The 14,380-nt window shown below is 38.4% G+C and overlaps 1 protein-coding gene across 2 annotated transcripts in view; it reads right to left on the minus strand.

Annotated features, from left to right (window-relative positions):
- The window catches only part of TNRC6C (trinucleotide repeat containing 6C), a 41,207-nt gene that overhangs the window by 21,253 nt on the left and 5,574 nt on the right, over window positions 1-14,380 (minus strand). For both annotated transcript variants that reach the window (XM_009695322.1, XM_009695323.1), the window contains exons 3-7: window positions 9,338-9,547; window positions 7,933-8,099; window positions 6,634-6,714; window positions 5,924-5,981; window positions 5,566-5,711 (exon numbers count right to left, since the gene is read on the minus strand). In XM_009695322.1, the coding sequence (XP_009693624.1) occupies window positions 5,566-5,711; window positions 5,924-5,981; window positions 6,634-6,714; window positions 7,933-8,099; window positions 9,338-9,547 (662 nt within the window). The remainder of the gene's footprint in view (window positions 1-5,565; window positions 5,712-5,923; window positions 5,982-6,633; window positions 6,715-7,932; window positions 8,100-9,337; window positions 9,548-14,380) is intronic.

Raw genomic sequence — 14,380 nt, forward strand, 5'->3', positions numbered from 1 at the left:
CCTGCGGCAAGAATGATCAAATAACACTGTGTACAAAGTAGAGCTCTGAAAACAGGCAGAGTGAAAAATCTTTAATTTGCAATGTGCTGGACTGGTGTTTTTCAGGCAATATATTCATTGCAAAGAAAGGCTTTTAAATAGGTGAGAAGCTAGGTTATTTCAACCAATAAATTCCATGCCCCAGAACATCGTGAGATACTGATAAACCTCCTTTGTTAAAAAAGCAGCCCAGTCCGCTAACCAGATACCTAAACAAACGACCTAATGCAGCAAGCACACTCGGTAAATTTTACGTTCTAAGTTAATCCTGAAAAATGCATTTTCAACAGCTCTCCTTTGATGCAAAGAAAAAGTTTCTTTACTATCAAAGTGACACTTGACATGCTATCTGACTATCCTGAGGGGGACACTGACATTTTCTAATGATATCCCCAAGGCCTTTCAGCTCAAGATATTTTACATTCTACTGGACATCAGTCACACTCCACAAACAACTGCTGCTTGCATGACAGTAACAGGTTCAAGGATTTCTCCTTAGATCACAGACATATGTTTACAATTCTACCCTTCCCCCTTTAAAGTGAAGATCATTTCAAGCTTTGTGTGTGCTCTCTCTGTCAGATGCCAGTTTCCTATGTGAGCAGACCAATTGACCATGAAAGACCAATGCAATCCTTTCCTGCCCCCAAAATTTATTCAAGTCTTATCTCATTGACATTGTTTTTTTTTCTCATTTTGGAAACAGGCAGTGCCAGGGACGGTGGAGGACAAGCCACACTGGAGACGAGGGCATCTAATTTCCCGAACAGGCGGACTCTTGCTGCAAGGCCGCCTTCACAAGTGTGTTCCTTGGCTGAACTGCAGCAAATGTCTTTTGTAGCAAGTTTATAACACATCGTTCACATTCACTTTGTTCTATTATTTTTAATTTGAATTTGTCTTAAGGTGCCCACTGTGCTGCACAAACCTGTGCTCTATAAGTGGAACGGAAATCAATTCATTTAACATAAAGTATTTTAGTTGGTCAACACAAAGTACTCATCAGTCATTCTCAACCTAGACTAGGTGATACCTTTACTGCTGACAATGGTTTCTGACCCATTATTTTTCAGGCTCCTTTATGTAATAATTGTTTCCCGAAGAGTAATCTTTTCTCCCCAACCTTTCCTCTTCAGTGATTTTCTTACAAATTTATGTTATACTTCCCCCTCAGGCTAATCAATTAAACAAATCCCCTACATCTGAATCGTCAACATCATGTCCAATTCAGCACTGCTTTTAACTTTTTTGAAGGGACTTGACACAACTGTAAAATCCTACCGGTAGCAGTATTTCCTTCTACAGTTACCCAACACAAAGCACCACACTGGTGCTCAACAAAACATTATTTTTAGGACTTTGGGAAGTCTCTCACAATAATCTCCTGTACCAAATATGACAGAATGCAAGCAGCATTATTCAAAGATTTTTTTAGCCCTGTGAGATATGGACAATTTAGCAGAGGATTCCTGGACTCTCTGTAGTTAGTAGAAAATACACATTAATAACTTCTTAAAACAGGGGAAAAAAAAAATCCTTTTCCAAAAGAGGAAGTTAAAGTAATAAAACCTCAACTCAAAATAAGTTCTTTTCAAATCTGACAGGAATTAGGTACAGGCAAAAGAAACTTGCAGGAAACGCAATAGTCAAAGAAGTACTCATCATTGGTATTTTTTATTTTGAAAACATGGGCAAGAGGTTTCAAAATTTGGAAGTTCAAAAACAGAAACAATCACTGGGTCATAGGAAGCAGAGATGGAGGAAAGAAGAAGAATTTAAGAGTCAACCTCAAAATTCTAGTGATCATCATCTAATTGCAAGGTCTACAAAAGGTTTCTGCATAATGCTAAAATATCCCACTTGTTATCCCAAAGACAAAAAACCATCACACTCTGGTACCAGGGACAAATGGGATCAGAATGTGAAGGACAAGGTTGAAAAAACCCAACAAACACTATGTTCGAATTAGAAACAAGGAAAAAGCCTAGTCAGAATATTTTTGGAAGAATATGATTGCAGCCAACAGGCATCAAGGCTTGTAGACATGGACTTCTCAACAGCAGAAAGGAAGAGCTGATCAGTGAGTAAGACAGTAGTGAAAAGGAGACTTAATTTGTAAGGTGAGAATTTCACCGTCTCCCCTAAATGCTCAAGAATTTGGGAGAAAGTTTGGAAGCAGCATCAGGGCAAAGAAAGACAGGACTCTGCCGGCAGTATGGGAGAAAGCATAAAAACCCCAAAGATAGAGGAGAGCAGGAAGGAAAACGAGTCTGCCATGGAACTAACAGAAGCCTCACAGAAGGCTAGCTTGAGCTACTGCTGAAGCAGGCTGATGTTACTTCTCTTCAGAGAGCTGACCCTATTTTTGGTCACATCTAACACAGTGGTCCAGAGTTCAACACATGCATCTGATTATGCTAAAAAATTAAGCCACGTCTCTGTCTGGTTCAATATTTTCAGTTATGGGGTGGTCAGTGCAGATCATCAAACCACCACATTTTTCTTCTGAGCTTAGAAGAACACTCAATAAGCGCAGTGAGAATATACACCAAATGTGAGTCCCTGTACTTGGGAGTAGTATCCAAGCCAAATCCCTACACTTTAAGAAAAGATCCTCCGAAGCACTCTGGGCTTATTTCTGCTATCATTAAGGATGCTTCCAGGAAAATCTTACATGCTTTTCTTACAAATTTGATGGCTCCAGAAGACATCAGGTAACATCTTCAAGCAAATCTGATACCTAAGTACAGTGTGCTCCCCACCAAGTATAAGATAATGTGGTTGAGATCACGTATCAGGGTACTGCTAGGCTGGATCTCTATTTCCTCAAAGCCATCGGATTTTCTCCCTTCTTTTATGGTGCCCCAGGGCAAGACAACATCCTGACAAGGCACTGAGTGCCAAAGATTGACTCAGTGTGACACAGAATAAAGAGTATCTGCAGCAAGTGCTGAGCAGCAAGTGAAAGCAAACATTCAAAGGAGATGTTTAACTGCACAGACCACTACAAATCCAGAGAGAACAGGGAGTTCAATGGGTCCAGAAGCAAATGTCAGGGCTGGAAATTCTCTCTCCTCAAATGCATAAAGTTAAAAAAAAAAATTAAGTTGGTGCTGGATTTACCTATCCGAGAAAATGCAGGGGAAAAATCATGGAGTGTCAACCCAGGTGAGTCAAGAGGCTAGAAGAATCAGCTTAGAAAGAGTGGTAGCAATGAGCACACTAGCCCAACTTACCATTTCATGAAGAGGAACCTCGCATAACTTATTGAAGACTCAGCAAAGCCAAACAAAAGGATAACGACTTGATAAGACAATAAGTAAAATAAGGAACGTTGGCTGGAGTGCTTTGTGCAGCTGTGCAGACAGCTTGGTCACCGACCAGGGATGACCTGAGCAGGAAGTGAGACCGCTCCCGGCTCATGCTCTGAAATACTACCTCAAAGGACAAAGAGGTTTTGGAGAAGAGGAGTTGCTCTAGTAGCGTGAGCTGTAAATCTGGAAAGAATTTCTTTGGAAAAATATCTATTCTTAGAGTAGAAACTATATTTGTTCATTTCACTTGGCAAGTTGCTCAACACTCTGATGGCTAACAAATATCGTTTGGGATTATTTCCTTTGTTACAGTAAAGTCACTGTGACAGATTACGCCTAGACTGACAGATTTTACCTGCTGTATGAATATTAATGATTTTAGTACTCCCTTTGCAATAGTTGTGTTTAACATATGTTTCCATAATTATGCATCATGCTGCACATAATTCACCTCTCTCTCTGGCAATAATTTTACTGCTCAAGATATTGTTACCTTGTAAAAGAAAAGGTTAACTGGCATGCGTGCATGAATTTTGTGACCTTCATGAGGAGAGAAATCTTTCAATTAACATATTTATCAAAGTTTGCCATAAGCAAACAGATTTGCCATTGTTAAGAATGAACTTTACATGGCAGGAAGAGAAAAAGGAGGAAGAAGAGCCAGGACGAGCCTTACATTGTAGGAAATACATAATCAGTTTAGTCTGGTTTATGAAACAACAACATAATGGACATCACATCATTCCAATATAAGTAGGGAGCCCCTAAAGAACCAATGTTATTATTCTCCCCAAAGCAGAGAAGCCATTTCCTAATATACAATCTTTGTGGGAAACTGTCATGACACTAGATTATACAGCACTGTGGCAGCATTTGAACTATCACAAGAACTTCTGATATGTAATGACCCTCTAAAGCAAATTTTATATAGATGCTATTTTTCCTTATTAATATAAATAACCCATAATTATGTAAGATGCATTTGTGTTTAATCAAATTAACTTGTTTACAGTTTTCACTGTACCAGCACTAAAACACAGCAAACTGTTTAGACTGTGAGGACAGTAGAAATACTAACTGTTGTCATTAAAAGGTCAGTATTTATCCGATGTCCTAACATACCGCCACACTGATTTTCTTAGCGGAACACCTGGGAACCTGTCACAACACACACCGTAACTTTAAGGATAACGCTATAGTTAAGACTATGATAAAACATAGGGTGGAGGATTGGAAAGATAATTGTTATTCCGGGTCAGTAAAGTTTTTAACATAGTCTGTGTTAACAAGACTATATATCATCACTGTCTCACATCCTGTAAACAGCTTATGTAAAATGAATTGGTTTCAGCACAGTTTGTGAAAAGCACTGATTTCTGCATTCAGAAACCACTTCGCCCATCTTTATGACCATTTCAAATAACCTGTGAAATAAAGAATGGCACCAGAGACTGTTCTTTCCATTTTCAGGGGGATTCTGAGGTAATTTGGTAGGTCCCTTTTTATCAGGACTTTCTGTCAGGTTGTAAATCTCATTTGCTACTGAAGATCTGGTTGCACTTTTCCTTACATCCTTTTTTTGAGTCACTTTGAATCTTGGACACCACGAACTTCTGGAGTCTTCTCCTCAGTCATTAAATGGTGCTGGAAAATTTGTCATATGGGATCACAGAAAAGGAAGCTCATAGGAGAAGCTATTTATGACTGTGTGTGTCTGCTCTTTGACTTAACCAAAATACCTCAGCTCCTCATTCCTATTTAAGTGTTGAACTTTCACTGAAATCTACAAGGAGCTCAGAACTAAAACAGGAATTAGCAGCTTAATTCTTGAAGATTTTGGCCTTGTTCCTGCCTGATTGTTAATTTGGGCAGGGGTCACTGACACTCTGGACTCTTGCAGAGAGAAAGGCTTTCTGTGCTCCATTTCTTTGTTTTTCCCATTCCTAGTTCCATTGCATCCCTTTCTAAGTTTTCAAGTATAACACTGGGGATGACCACTCTTTATTTCTATGTGGGAATCAAATCAGTGGTCCTTTCCACAAGGACTAAATTCCCCACAAGACTAAAAAAAGTGGAGAAAAAGAATAAAGCAGTATGTAATTACCTATTGCATTTCTCTCTACAGCTTTCGAAACAGACAGTAAAAATCACCAATATTTCTACACTTTGTACAGTTTTGACTTGTGTATCCCATTCGTGTTTCGGAACTTACCTTGTCAAGGAAGGTGGGGCGGTCCATGGAAGACTCTTTGGAGATTGGTGGTGGGCGGCAGCCAAGGGGTTTGGTGACCATTCCATTATAGTCGGTCACTCCCATTCCACGCTTGTCCATTTCCACCTTCTTTTCCAGCAGAGCACCTTCACAGAAAGAGGAAATATATTGAAAAAGGCGATGCAAAGACAGTGAATTTGCCAATAGTAGTTCAGAGAAGTATGTCTTGCTTACAAAAGCAAAAGCAAGAAAATACATATTATCCACTTGATCTGGATAAGATCAAACTCTCAGAATCATGAATGGTTCCTGTGTTGCTTTAAAGAAAAAAAAAATATTTAGTTACACAGATACTTACTCATGGCCTGATCGAGATTCATATTGTTGCTCTTCAAGGCCTCTTCCGCTGGCTCTCTCTGTCAAAAATACACATTAAGTTAAGAGAAAAAGTAATCACGCTTACATGATTTTAAAGCAAACTGAGAAAACAGATACATCTCTTAAATACTGGATTTAATGTTAAATTAGCAGCACAAATAATGTCTGTGCACATTTTTTTCTGCTTTTAGCAATTCCCATAACAACTCAGTTAGTTTCAGTTTGTCAAATAAGTACCAGTTCTACAAGGTCAAATCATACTGTTCTGTTTAAATTTCTTCCTGTTTTCTAAGGACACCTTAAATACCACTATGATACGCCTTTCTCTTAAAACAAACAAACAAAACAGCTATACTCAGATTTCACCCATTTAATAAGAAAAAGGGAACAGGAGTGGAATTATTACTGAAGTTCAAAGTAACACATGTTGTTATAAAACTCCGAACTCCAAAAGATCTACAAATGTCATCACACAAAGTATACCATCAAGTAATCTCAGAAAGCACACTACTAGCTTACGGTAGATTTCTGAAATTAGAGTACATGTCTAAATGCAGGTAACAGAACTACTTCCTGGCCTGAAGAAGAGACTGAAGACCTTTTTGTAGCTACAGTCTGAAACATTGAAAAGTCAGAACTAGAAGCTACAAGAGCTAAGCCCCAGGTGTGCTAGCTACAAACACTACTCACAGGGAAGCCCATGTCTGTGAGCTGTTTTATCAGACGGTTCATGATCCAGGCCTCATCTTGCTTGCTAGATGTCTTCATGCCCTTAGTAAATAAATTGGAGATTCCATTAATAGTCTGGTTCCCATATTCATACTAGTGAAAAGTACATAAAATATATGGTAAGTTTTTCTTATTAATAATACATGCTACTGAAAGATATATTAGTACATTAATTTAGAAAGTATTGAAGAACCCTCCGAACAACATAACTATGATTGTCTTCCCCCACAAAGTGTACAAATTTTAATCTCAGCTGAATAGGTGTTCAGTGTACTATTTAGTATTTGATTTGCTGACCACTGAATTAAAGCCACCTTTGAATTTACGTATTTCATTTTAATCCTTGGTAGGAAAACGTAATGAAATAAAAGTTTCTGAAATAGTACAACACTTCCTGAAAAACATTCCCAAAACCAAGTTTGCAACCTTGAAGTTAAGAATGTTACTCAGTGTATTTTCTTAAAAACAAACAAGAGCGTCTAGATAAACACCTTTAAAAGATCTCTGTGCAGCTTTTCTATCACAAAATCCTTAAGAAGTCTCTTCCTTTCAGTTCTCCAGAAAGTACCAAGGGACAAGCGTGGATTTGTTTTGGGCTGCGGACAGTACAAGAAACAACCATACTTGATCAAATCACTGGCCTAACTGTTGGCTAATGGAATAACAAACAAACTGGCTAAATGCATTCCCAATTCCTTTAAGTTACAGCCTGGCCTTGTCCTGAAGTAAAGACTGTGCAATGGAAAACTTCCCAACGTAATTGTCTATGTTCTTGCTTGAGTGCGGCATCAATACAAGTTTGCTTTGTTCTCACACCAGTTCACACCTTACAATTATTCGTTCTTTCCTCACAAATAGGAAATAGGTATTTTTTGCTGAACCTCTTCATTGCAAACTACTGTTTGCTTTTCTACCACTGTGGAAAGTGTCTGAAAGCCCCCTTAGCACCTTTTCTGTTTCTGTTAATACATCGTCATTTCTTTAGAATACATGGAAGCTTATAAAACTTAAACCAAAACAAAAGCAACAACAAAACTCCCAAAGCATCTGACATGCTTAAAGTCAACGTTCTCCCATTTTCCCCTGGAAACAAGGTAGGCTGTACTTGAACCACTGTAGTGGCAAGCTGTGTTTGTGTTCAGGTGTCAGGTCTAATTTAAGAGTTCAAGTGTAATGCAACAGAAAATTTGTGACAACTTATTCTAGAAATGTTACACTAACTCCACTCTTTTCTAGAGAGTATCTTTATTTTTGTCTTACCTTTTGAAGTCCTTTCTTTGGGGCGTTCCCCCAGGAATTACAGGAGGAGCTGCTCTCTTGTGAAGCAGTATTATTCCACATATCTCCTTCTTCATCTTCCCACTGACTAGTACTGATATTTACTTCATCCCCACCACTGCCCCAGCCTTCTTGCATAGATTTTGAAGCTGGAGGGAAAGGACAGAGAAGAAAAATCTTACTCAATTCAAAAGAAATATCCTTTTATACCATATCCATTATGTTAACATTTGAGTATTTTCAAGAGATACAGAGGTTCATCAAGTAGCTTAATTGACATTAAATGACAAGGACACCCGCTTTGAAGCTAGGAAAAAAGAAAAGTTCTCTAAATACTTTATAGAAGAAAAAGTCCAGCAACAGCAAATCTTGCTTTTTTCCTGAACAAGAAAGATCTATGGTCATGGTCATTCCAGTCTCCTAGGAACAAGGAACCAAAAGTATGACCACACACTTGTTAAGTGTTATTTTGCTTTCAACGATCCTCACCGCTTCAGCTGCCACATTCTTCCGATGAACAAAACCAAATTTTGAGGTCATTAATGGTCAATCCCATCTTAGAAGAATGGAATCTGAAAGCAGCATGTGGGCTACAGAGAACACTTTACATTCAGTGATGAGGTTTGTGTCACCTTGTTCTGTTTTATTCTGTTTACTCTGTTTAAAGCTGGTATTACTCATCTTAAGACCTTTCACTCCTCTTTTTTAGGTTTTCTGGGCCTTCTATCTATCTCTCAGTATAGTATTTTGTGGGGGTGGAACTTAAAGACTTCCACAGCCAAAACAGAAGTCTAAACAAGCACTGTAGCCTTCAGGGCATTTAGAGATGGAGGATTTTTATCAAGTAACATTAGTTAGGAATCATAAAGCGGTAAGTAGTTCAGGATGGTCCTCAACCTGTAACAGTTTTAGTAGCTGAAGAATATACCCACTCCCCCAGATTAACTGAACAGTGAGGTTACGACTAGTTGTTCTCATGTGTTGCTTTTCCTACCAGAATCAATTCCTATCTTGACTGAGCTCAGTTGCTTCTCTTCCCAATACAGGTTTCTTTTAGACACCCAGGGATAAGTACTATTCATAGTTTGCAGTTTCACACTTTCCTGCATCTCTACTATACTGCTTTCGATGTAAAAAAAAAATACTCTTAAGGAATATCTTTAAATTCACTGGACTGATGCACTATATTAATTTTTTTGTATGAATTTGGTATCTGGAATATCAATGTTTTCAGACAGCTAATGCAGTTTTGAGAATGACATTATTAAGACAGTCTCTGATCTAAATGCACAGAAAACCAGCAGTGCTCTTTAAAAATACCGGCAGAAACAAACACACTTTGCCTTTTTTCCCCATCCTCTTAGGACAGTGACATCCACGCACGTACCTGGTTTGCACAGTGCTGGGGCAGCAGCTGGAGCATTTGTTCTTCCATATGTCCCTGCCGCCTCGGCAGGATTATCTCCCCACCCTGTACCACTGCTGGGGGGTTTCCCCCATGCTGAAGTGCCATTATCAACTGCAGCAGAAGGGGACGACGGCTCTCCCCAAGAAGCTTCGGTCTTCGTGTGGACAGTAGGCATTTCTCCCCAGCCTGCTGAAGCAAAGGGAAGGAGAGAAGAACAGTGATGAGAGGAAAGGTTTCTTTTGACAATAATTTCAAAGATGGACATTTTATTAAAGAGTTTGTCTGGAAAGAGCATGACCCAGAAAGTAGACACAGTGATTCTAATTAAGCATATAAAAAAAATCCTTTTGTTTTGTTCTCAAAAGTCTTTTTCTTAATTGAATACTAATGCCAAGTTGTCAAGACAGAAAGAGTATTTTTTAACATAGCCAGGAGCAGTCTGGCTGCCACGTGAGCACCAGATGTGGTCCCAAGGGAGCAGCTGCTGACAATGTGACTTCTCCGAGCAGACCAGACAGGGCTTGGGGAGCTCAGGCAGCAGCGTGAGCATTCAGGAGACCAGCACCCAAATCCGAGTTGGTCCTTGCTTCACTAGAAGTTTTTAAGCTATTTTAATTCCTTTTCACCATTTATGAAATATAAAATCTCTTTTCTCGTGCCCTATGAGTAAGATGATTTTTGTTTGTTACCACTTTCAATGTAGATTATATATGTCGTATGCATCCCTTACAGCTTTTATTACAGCCCATGGCTGACTGTGTTCCCTATGTATCCTTACATCACCGAGTCTCTGCATTGTAATAAATATAACTTTTAACAAGAACTAGACAAGACTGCAGTTAGAATCTATAGTCAAATCATGAGGAATGGCAGGTAGAAGTCATTGTTTTCCTACAGAGTATTATTTTAACTCACTGAAAAACGTAAGCTACTATAAAGAAAAGGTCTTAGTCTGGCTTGGCTTGAATGTAATGCATTTAAATCCATATGACACTGATTTTAGCACTGAAGTTGAACGTGCCAGAAACAGTCATAAAGCTTCTGAGTTTAGTCCTAAAGAGCAACACTGACCAACACAGCAAAAGTGTAAATCGAATTTAGAATGACCATTACCTCTTAAAAAAAGTTTTTTTCTAAAGAGACGGATCTGGATCATAGATGGAGTTCAAGGTGCTTTTTAAAAATACACACAAGAGACAGATACGTAACAGGCAAAGAAACAAAGTTTTTACATACACCTGATACTAACTTATTTTTCTACAATTATCACAAAAAGCATTCCATTACATGACAACCGAGATCTCATCAAGTATTGCAGAATTCAGTCTGCTTAAAACTTCCACTGTTAATTAGTCTGCTAATTCAGGAACTTGTCCTCTTTTCATTGGACATGAGTATTATTAAGTCCGGGTATTTTATTTCTATCAACTATTGACCTGTCAAATCTGTAACTTCTGGCAGCTCACAACATGGAACCAGATCTGGTAAGAAACAAACTTGGGTTTGCTACTACCCAAAAAAGAGTGTTATTTCTGTTTTCAGCTGATTTTTCTAATTTAAGGACTAGATGCCTGCTTTGCTGCAGTACTGTTCCTTTTTTGCTCCCCAGTGCTACCTGTAAAAATACTCTGGAAAGCTTTCAAAAAGCAGAAACATAACATTTTCTACACAAACTGGCACCTAAAGTAGGTAGACAATGGCAAGGAAGTCACCACAAAAGAACTTAATTTAACAGTACCTTGAAATACATTAAACTAACTAAGCAATAGTGTTCCACTGAGCTGCAAGCCTTCGCAGAACTTACTGATTTCAACAGAATTTCTGTTACTAGGGACTGCTGGCAATATATATCGCCAATGACAACGCAAACACTGGCTAGTAGAGGAAAAAAAATCCTTTCAAATAGATGTGCTCATATCTGTCCACCGCTCCAGTGCTACCGTATTACATATTTATTTTAGGCTCTCTTTCTTAAAGCAACTGCAGTTCTCTCTATCAGATACTGATAGAAATGCGTATGACATAAAACATACCCAAACCAAGCCTGTATGTTTAGGAACATGTAGCTTAATAAAGCTCCTTCGCTACCAGCAAGATTCATTGAGTTTTAAAACCTACTCCTGAAACAACCCACAATTTCACTGTTTCATTACATCGATTTCCATTTGAAACAAAAATACTGTGTTCTGAGCTCTATCAACATATCTCAAATTTCTGGGTATTTTAAAGTGTGCACACAAGAGAAACTCGCAGACACACACATGTATGTATACAAATGAACTCTTACTTAACATGACAACTTCCTTGGTGTTGTACCTAAAATACTTATTCAAGCTTTCTGCTTCTATCTTTAAGCCAACTTTATTTAAGGAATGCTTTATTTGAATTTCTGCCTCACTACTGAGGAGACAACCTTGTCAGACAACTGTGTATATTTAATCATATCGGCACCTGAAAAAGATTTAACTGCAGGTAAATGAAATAGAAAACCAAACATTTCTAAAGCACCAACTAGAATACAAATACAAATAGAATGCAGAATATTACTATCTCCCTGAGCTCATGCAACCTATATTGGAAACTCTAAACAATTCAATTTATGAAATCAATCTTAAAACCCAATTCATGTATTGAAAAGGCAAAGTATGCCAAGTTGTAGAATGAAAACTCAAAAGGACTAGTCCTTCTGTTGCTCTTTACTATAAATTCAACAGCATTGATTAAAGACAACAGATATGTAATATCCAAGTTACTTTAAGTGCTTTAAATGTGCTGGCAGTAAATAATACAGGATTACAAATAATGAGGAAGCCAGCCTTTACTGAAAGAGAATAACTGCAAGTACATAAAAGCAAACAAAAGGCATCAACTAAAAGTTTTCAAAACTATCTTAACAGATAAAATTAAGTGCAGGAAATTAGTAAATAAAACCTGAAGGCTGCTGGAGAAGTAACCAGTGCACTGCAAAAATTAACCTGTATGTAAATTCAGGAGTACGTCTCAATTACAAATCTGTTTTCCTCTCTGTGTTAAGCACCTGCTGTCTTAACGTTACTGTCTCGGTGCTACCTTCTTATAACTCCATCTGACTATTTTAGAAACTTAAAAAGGTGCATAAAGGTACATTTTTGAATGAATGATGCAAAATTCTACAGGTGAAAGAAGAAATTTGCTTTCTATTCTCCAGAGGGCCCTCTTTTTTAAACAAGGTTTATCCTCAATTTTTAAAATAAGCCAGTATGCTTCATATTTGAAACAGACACAGGTGGAATATTAGCTCAAAGAGTTTGTAGTCTCAACAGCTTGCCTCTGGCAGCGTGATGCTTTCCAGTGCTATCATACACCTTGCAATAAAGGCAGCTCACAAACGGCGTTACGGTGGGTTGAATGAACACAAGAAGCTACTTTTAATTTCCTTGACACAGCTGTTTGGAAGGAAAACACCTTCACAGTGGTCTCAAAATCTGAACCTGCCTAACATTTTCAAAAATTCTGCTCAAAGAAAACTTACTGTTTTCTTTATGAAAATAATATGCATTTAGGCTTTCCTGAGAAAAAGCTCCACGCCTTAAAAAACACCCGAGATCTGCATGAATGTTGTTCTGCAACAGAATGAGCTCCATTAAAGGGCTCTTTGGCAAGAAAGTGAGGTTTTAAAACTGAAGTTTTTAAACACTTAGAATTGCAAGAAACAAAAAGATCACAGTGAGTAATAAACATGGACACATTGGCAGAGCTTTGTTTTATAGAAATAAAAACATAATTAACATTGGGCCGCAGCCAAGAGGAAATCCTCAAGGGAAAGTGAAATGTTAACTACGCTGTGGCAGGATGCAGTTGTTTTCCCTCAAAATAACCCTATAGTCATTTGGATGGCAGAAGTTGTTTTCCTTGAAGTTGTTTGGTCCATGATAAATACCAGAGTATATGACCACAACACAGGCAAACCAAAACATTAGAACCTTATGTAGATGAAAAAGGAAGAAATTAGGTAGAAAAGAGATTGTTTACTAAATAGTCACTAGTTAAGTCTGCTAATAATAGGAAAGAAATAAGCTATAAGGGGTGTACGTGTGTGTGTAAAAGGGAGGGATATATATATATATATATATATGAATGAGAGTCACCTGTAACCCTTAACCTTTCAAGTCTTCATTTTCTAAAAGGTATTCCAGTTCACGCGGTGGAGCTCCATGCCTTCTTATATGGCTCGGCATTATGGAAGCTCTTATTTGGCCTTCAGCAATGAGATCAACCTTGCGTGAAAAGAGAGGGCTGGTTTCTCAGGAGCACCTGGCTGTTCCCCAGAACTTGGCTCTTAGGGGGCTGAGCACCCACAACAGGATTTTAGGCTTTTACATGAGCATCCTAAAGGTGGCGAAAGCTGATCTGCTTTCAAATCCATCCTGATGAAAGTTCAAGGTAAGGAAAACGCATCACTTGCATTCTCTGTTTTCACATAAATTACGTGCTATGAATGACACATAAGCTGCCACTGAGACGATGGCACAGGATTATAAAAGGAACAGAGAGACGTTCAGAGCTTTCAGAATTTAGGTCCGGTTCAGTTTTTCAAACCTTAAGCTCCTTGCTCTCCAGGAACCACAAAGACCTTAATTTTCGACCCAGAATCTCCATAGGGAAGCCTACATTAGCTTTTGTTGTTTCTTTTCTCAGCTGGAGGACGGGCGATTGGAACCCCGCCAGGCTCTGTCTACCTAATGGGGACAGAGCCCACTCCTCAGCATTTGGAGGAAGGATCTGGCACCCTCTGGGATCCAAAAATCTCTTTTAATCATCCCTGTTTGCAAAACCTTGCATCACTTCTTATTCCCCTTGTATCAAAGTTGCAAGAGTTAAAAGTGCTAGTAAGAATTATGCACAAGTTATTTAGACAAAAATTGAATCTAAATCAAAAGCATTAGCTTTCTGCTCGTCTTTCTAATAACTCAGCAGTGGTTTGGGAGCAAGCTCCTGCAACCAGAAAGGACTACATTTATCACATTATCTATCCTCCCCCCC

The sequence above is a fragment of the Cariama cristata genome, unplaced genomic scaffold (genome assembly GCF_000690535.1).
Source record: "Cariama cristata isolate BGI_N322 unplaced genomic scaffold, ASM69053v1 scaffold28172, whole genome shotgun sequence".
Classification (NCBI taxonomy): domain Eukaryota; kingdom Metazoa; phylum Chordata; class Aves; order Cariamiformes; family Cariamidae; genus Cariama; species Cariama cristata.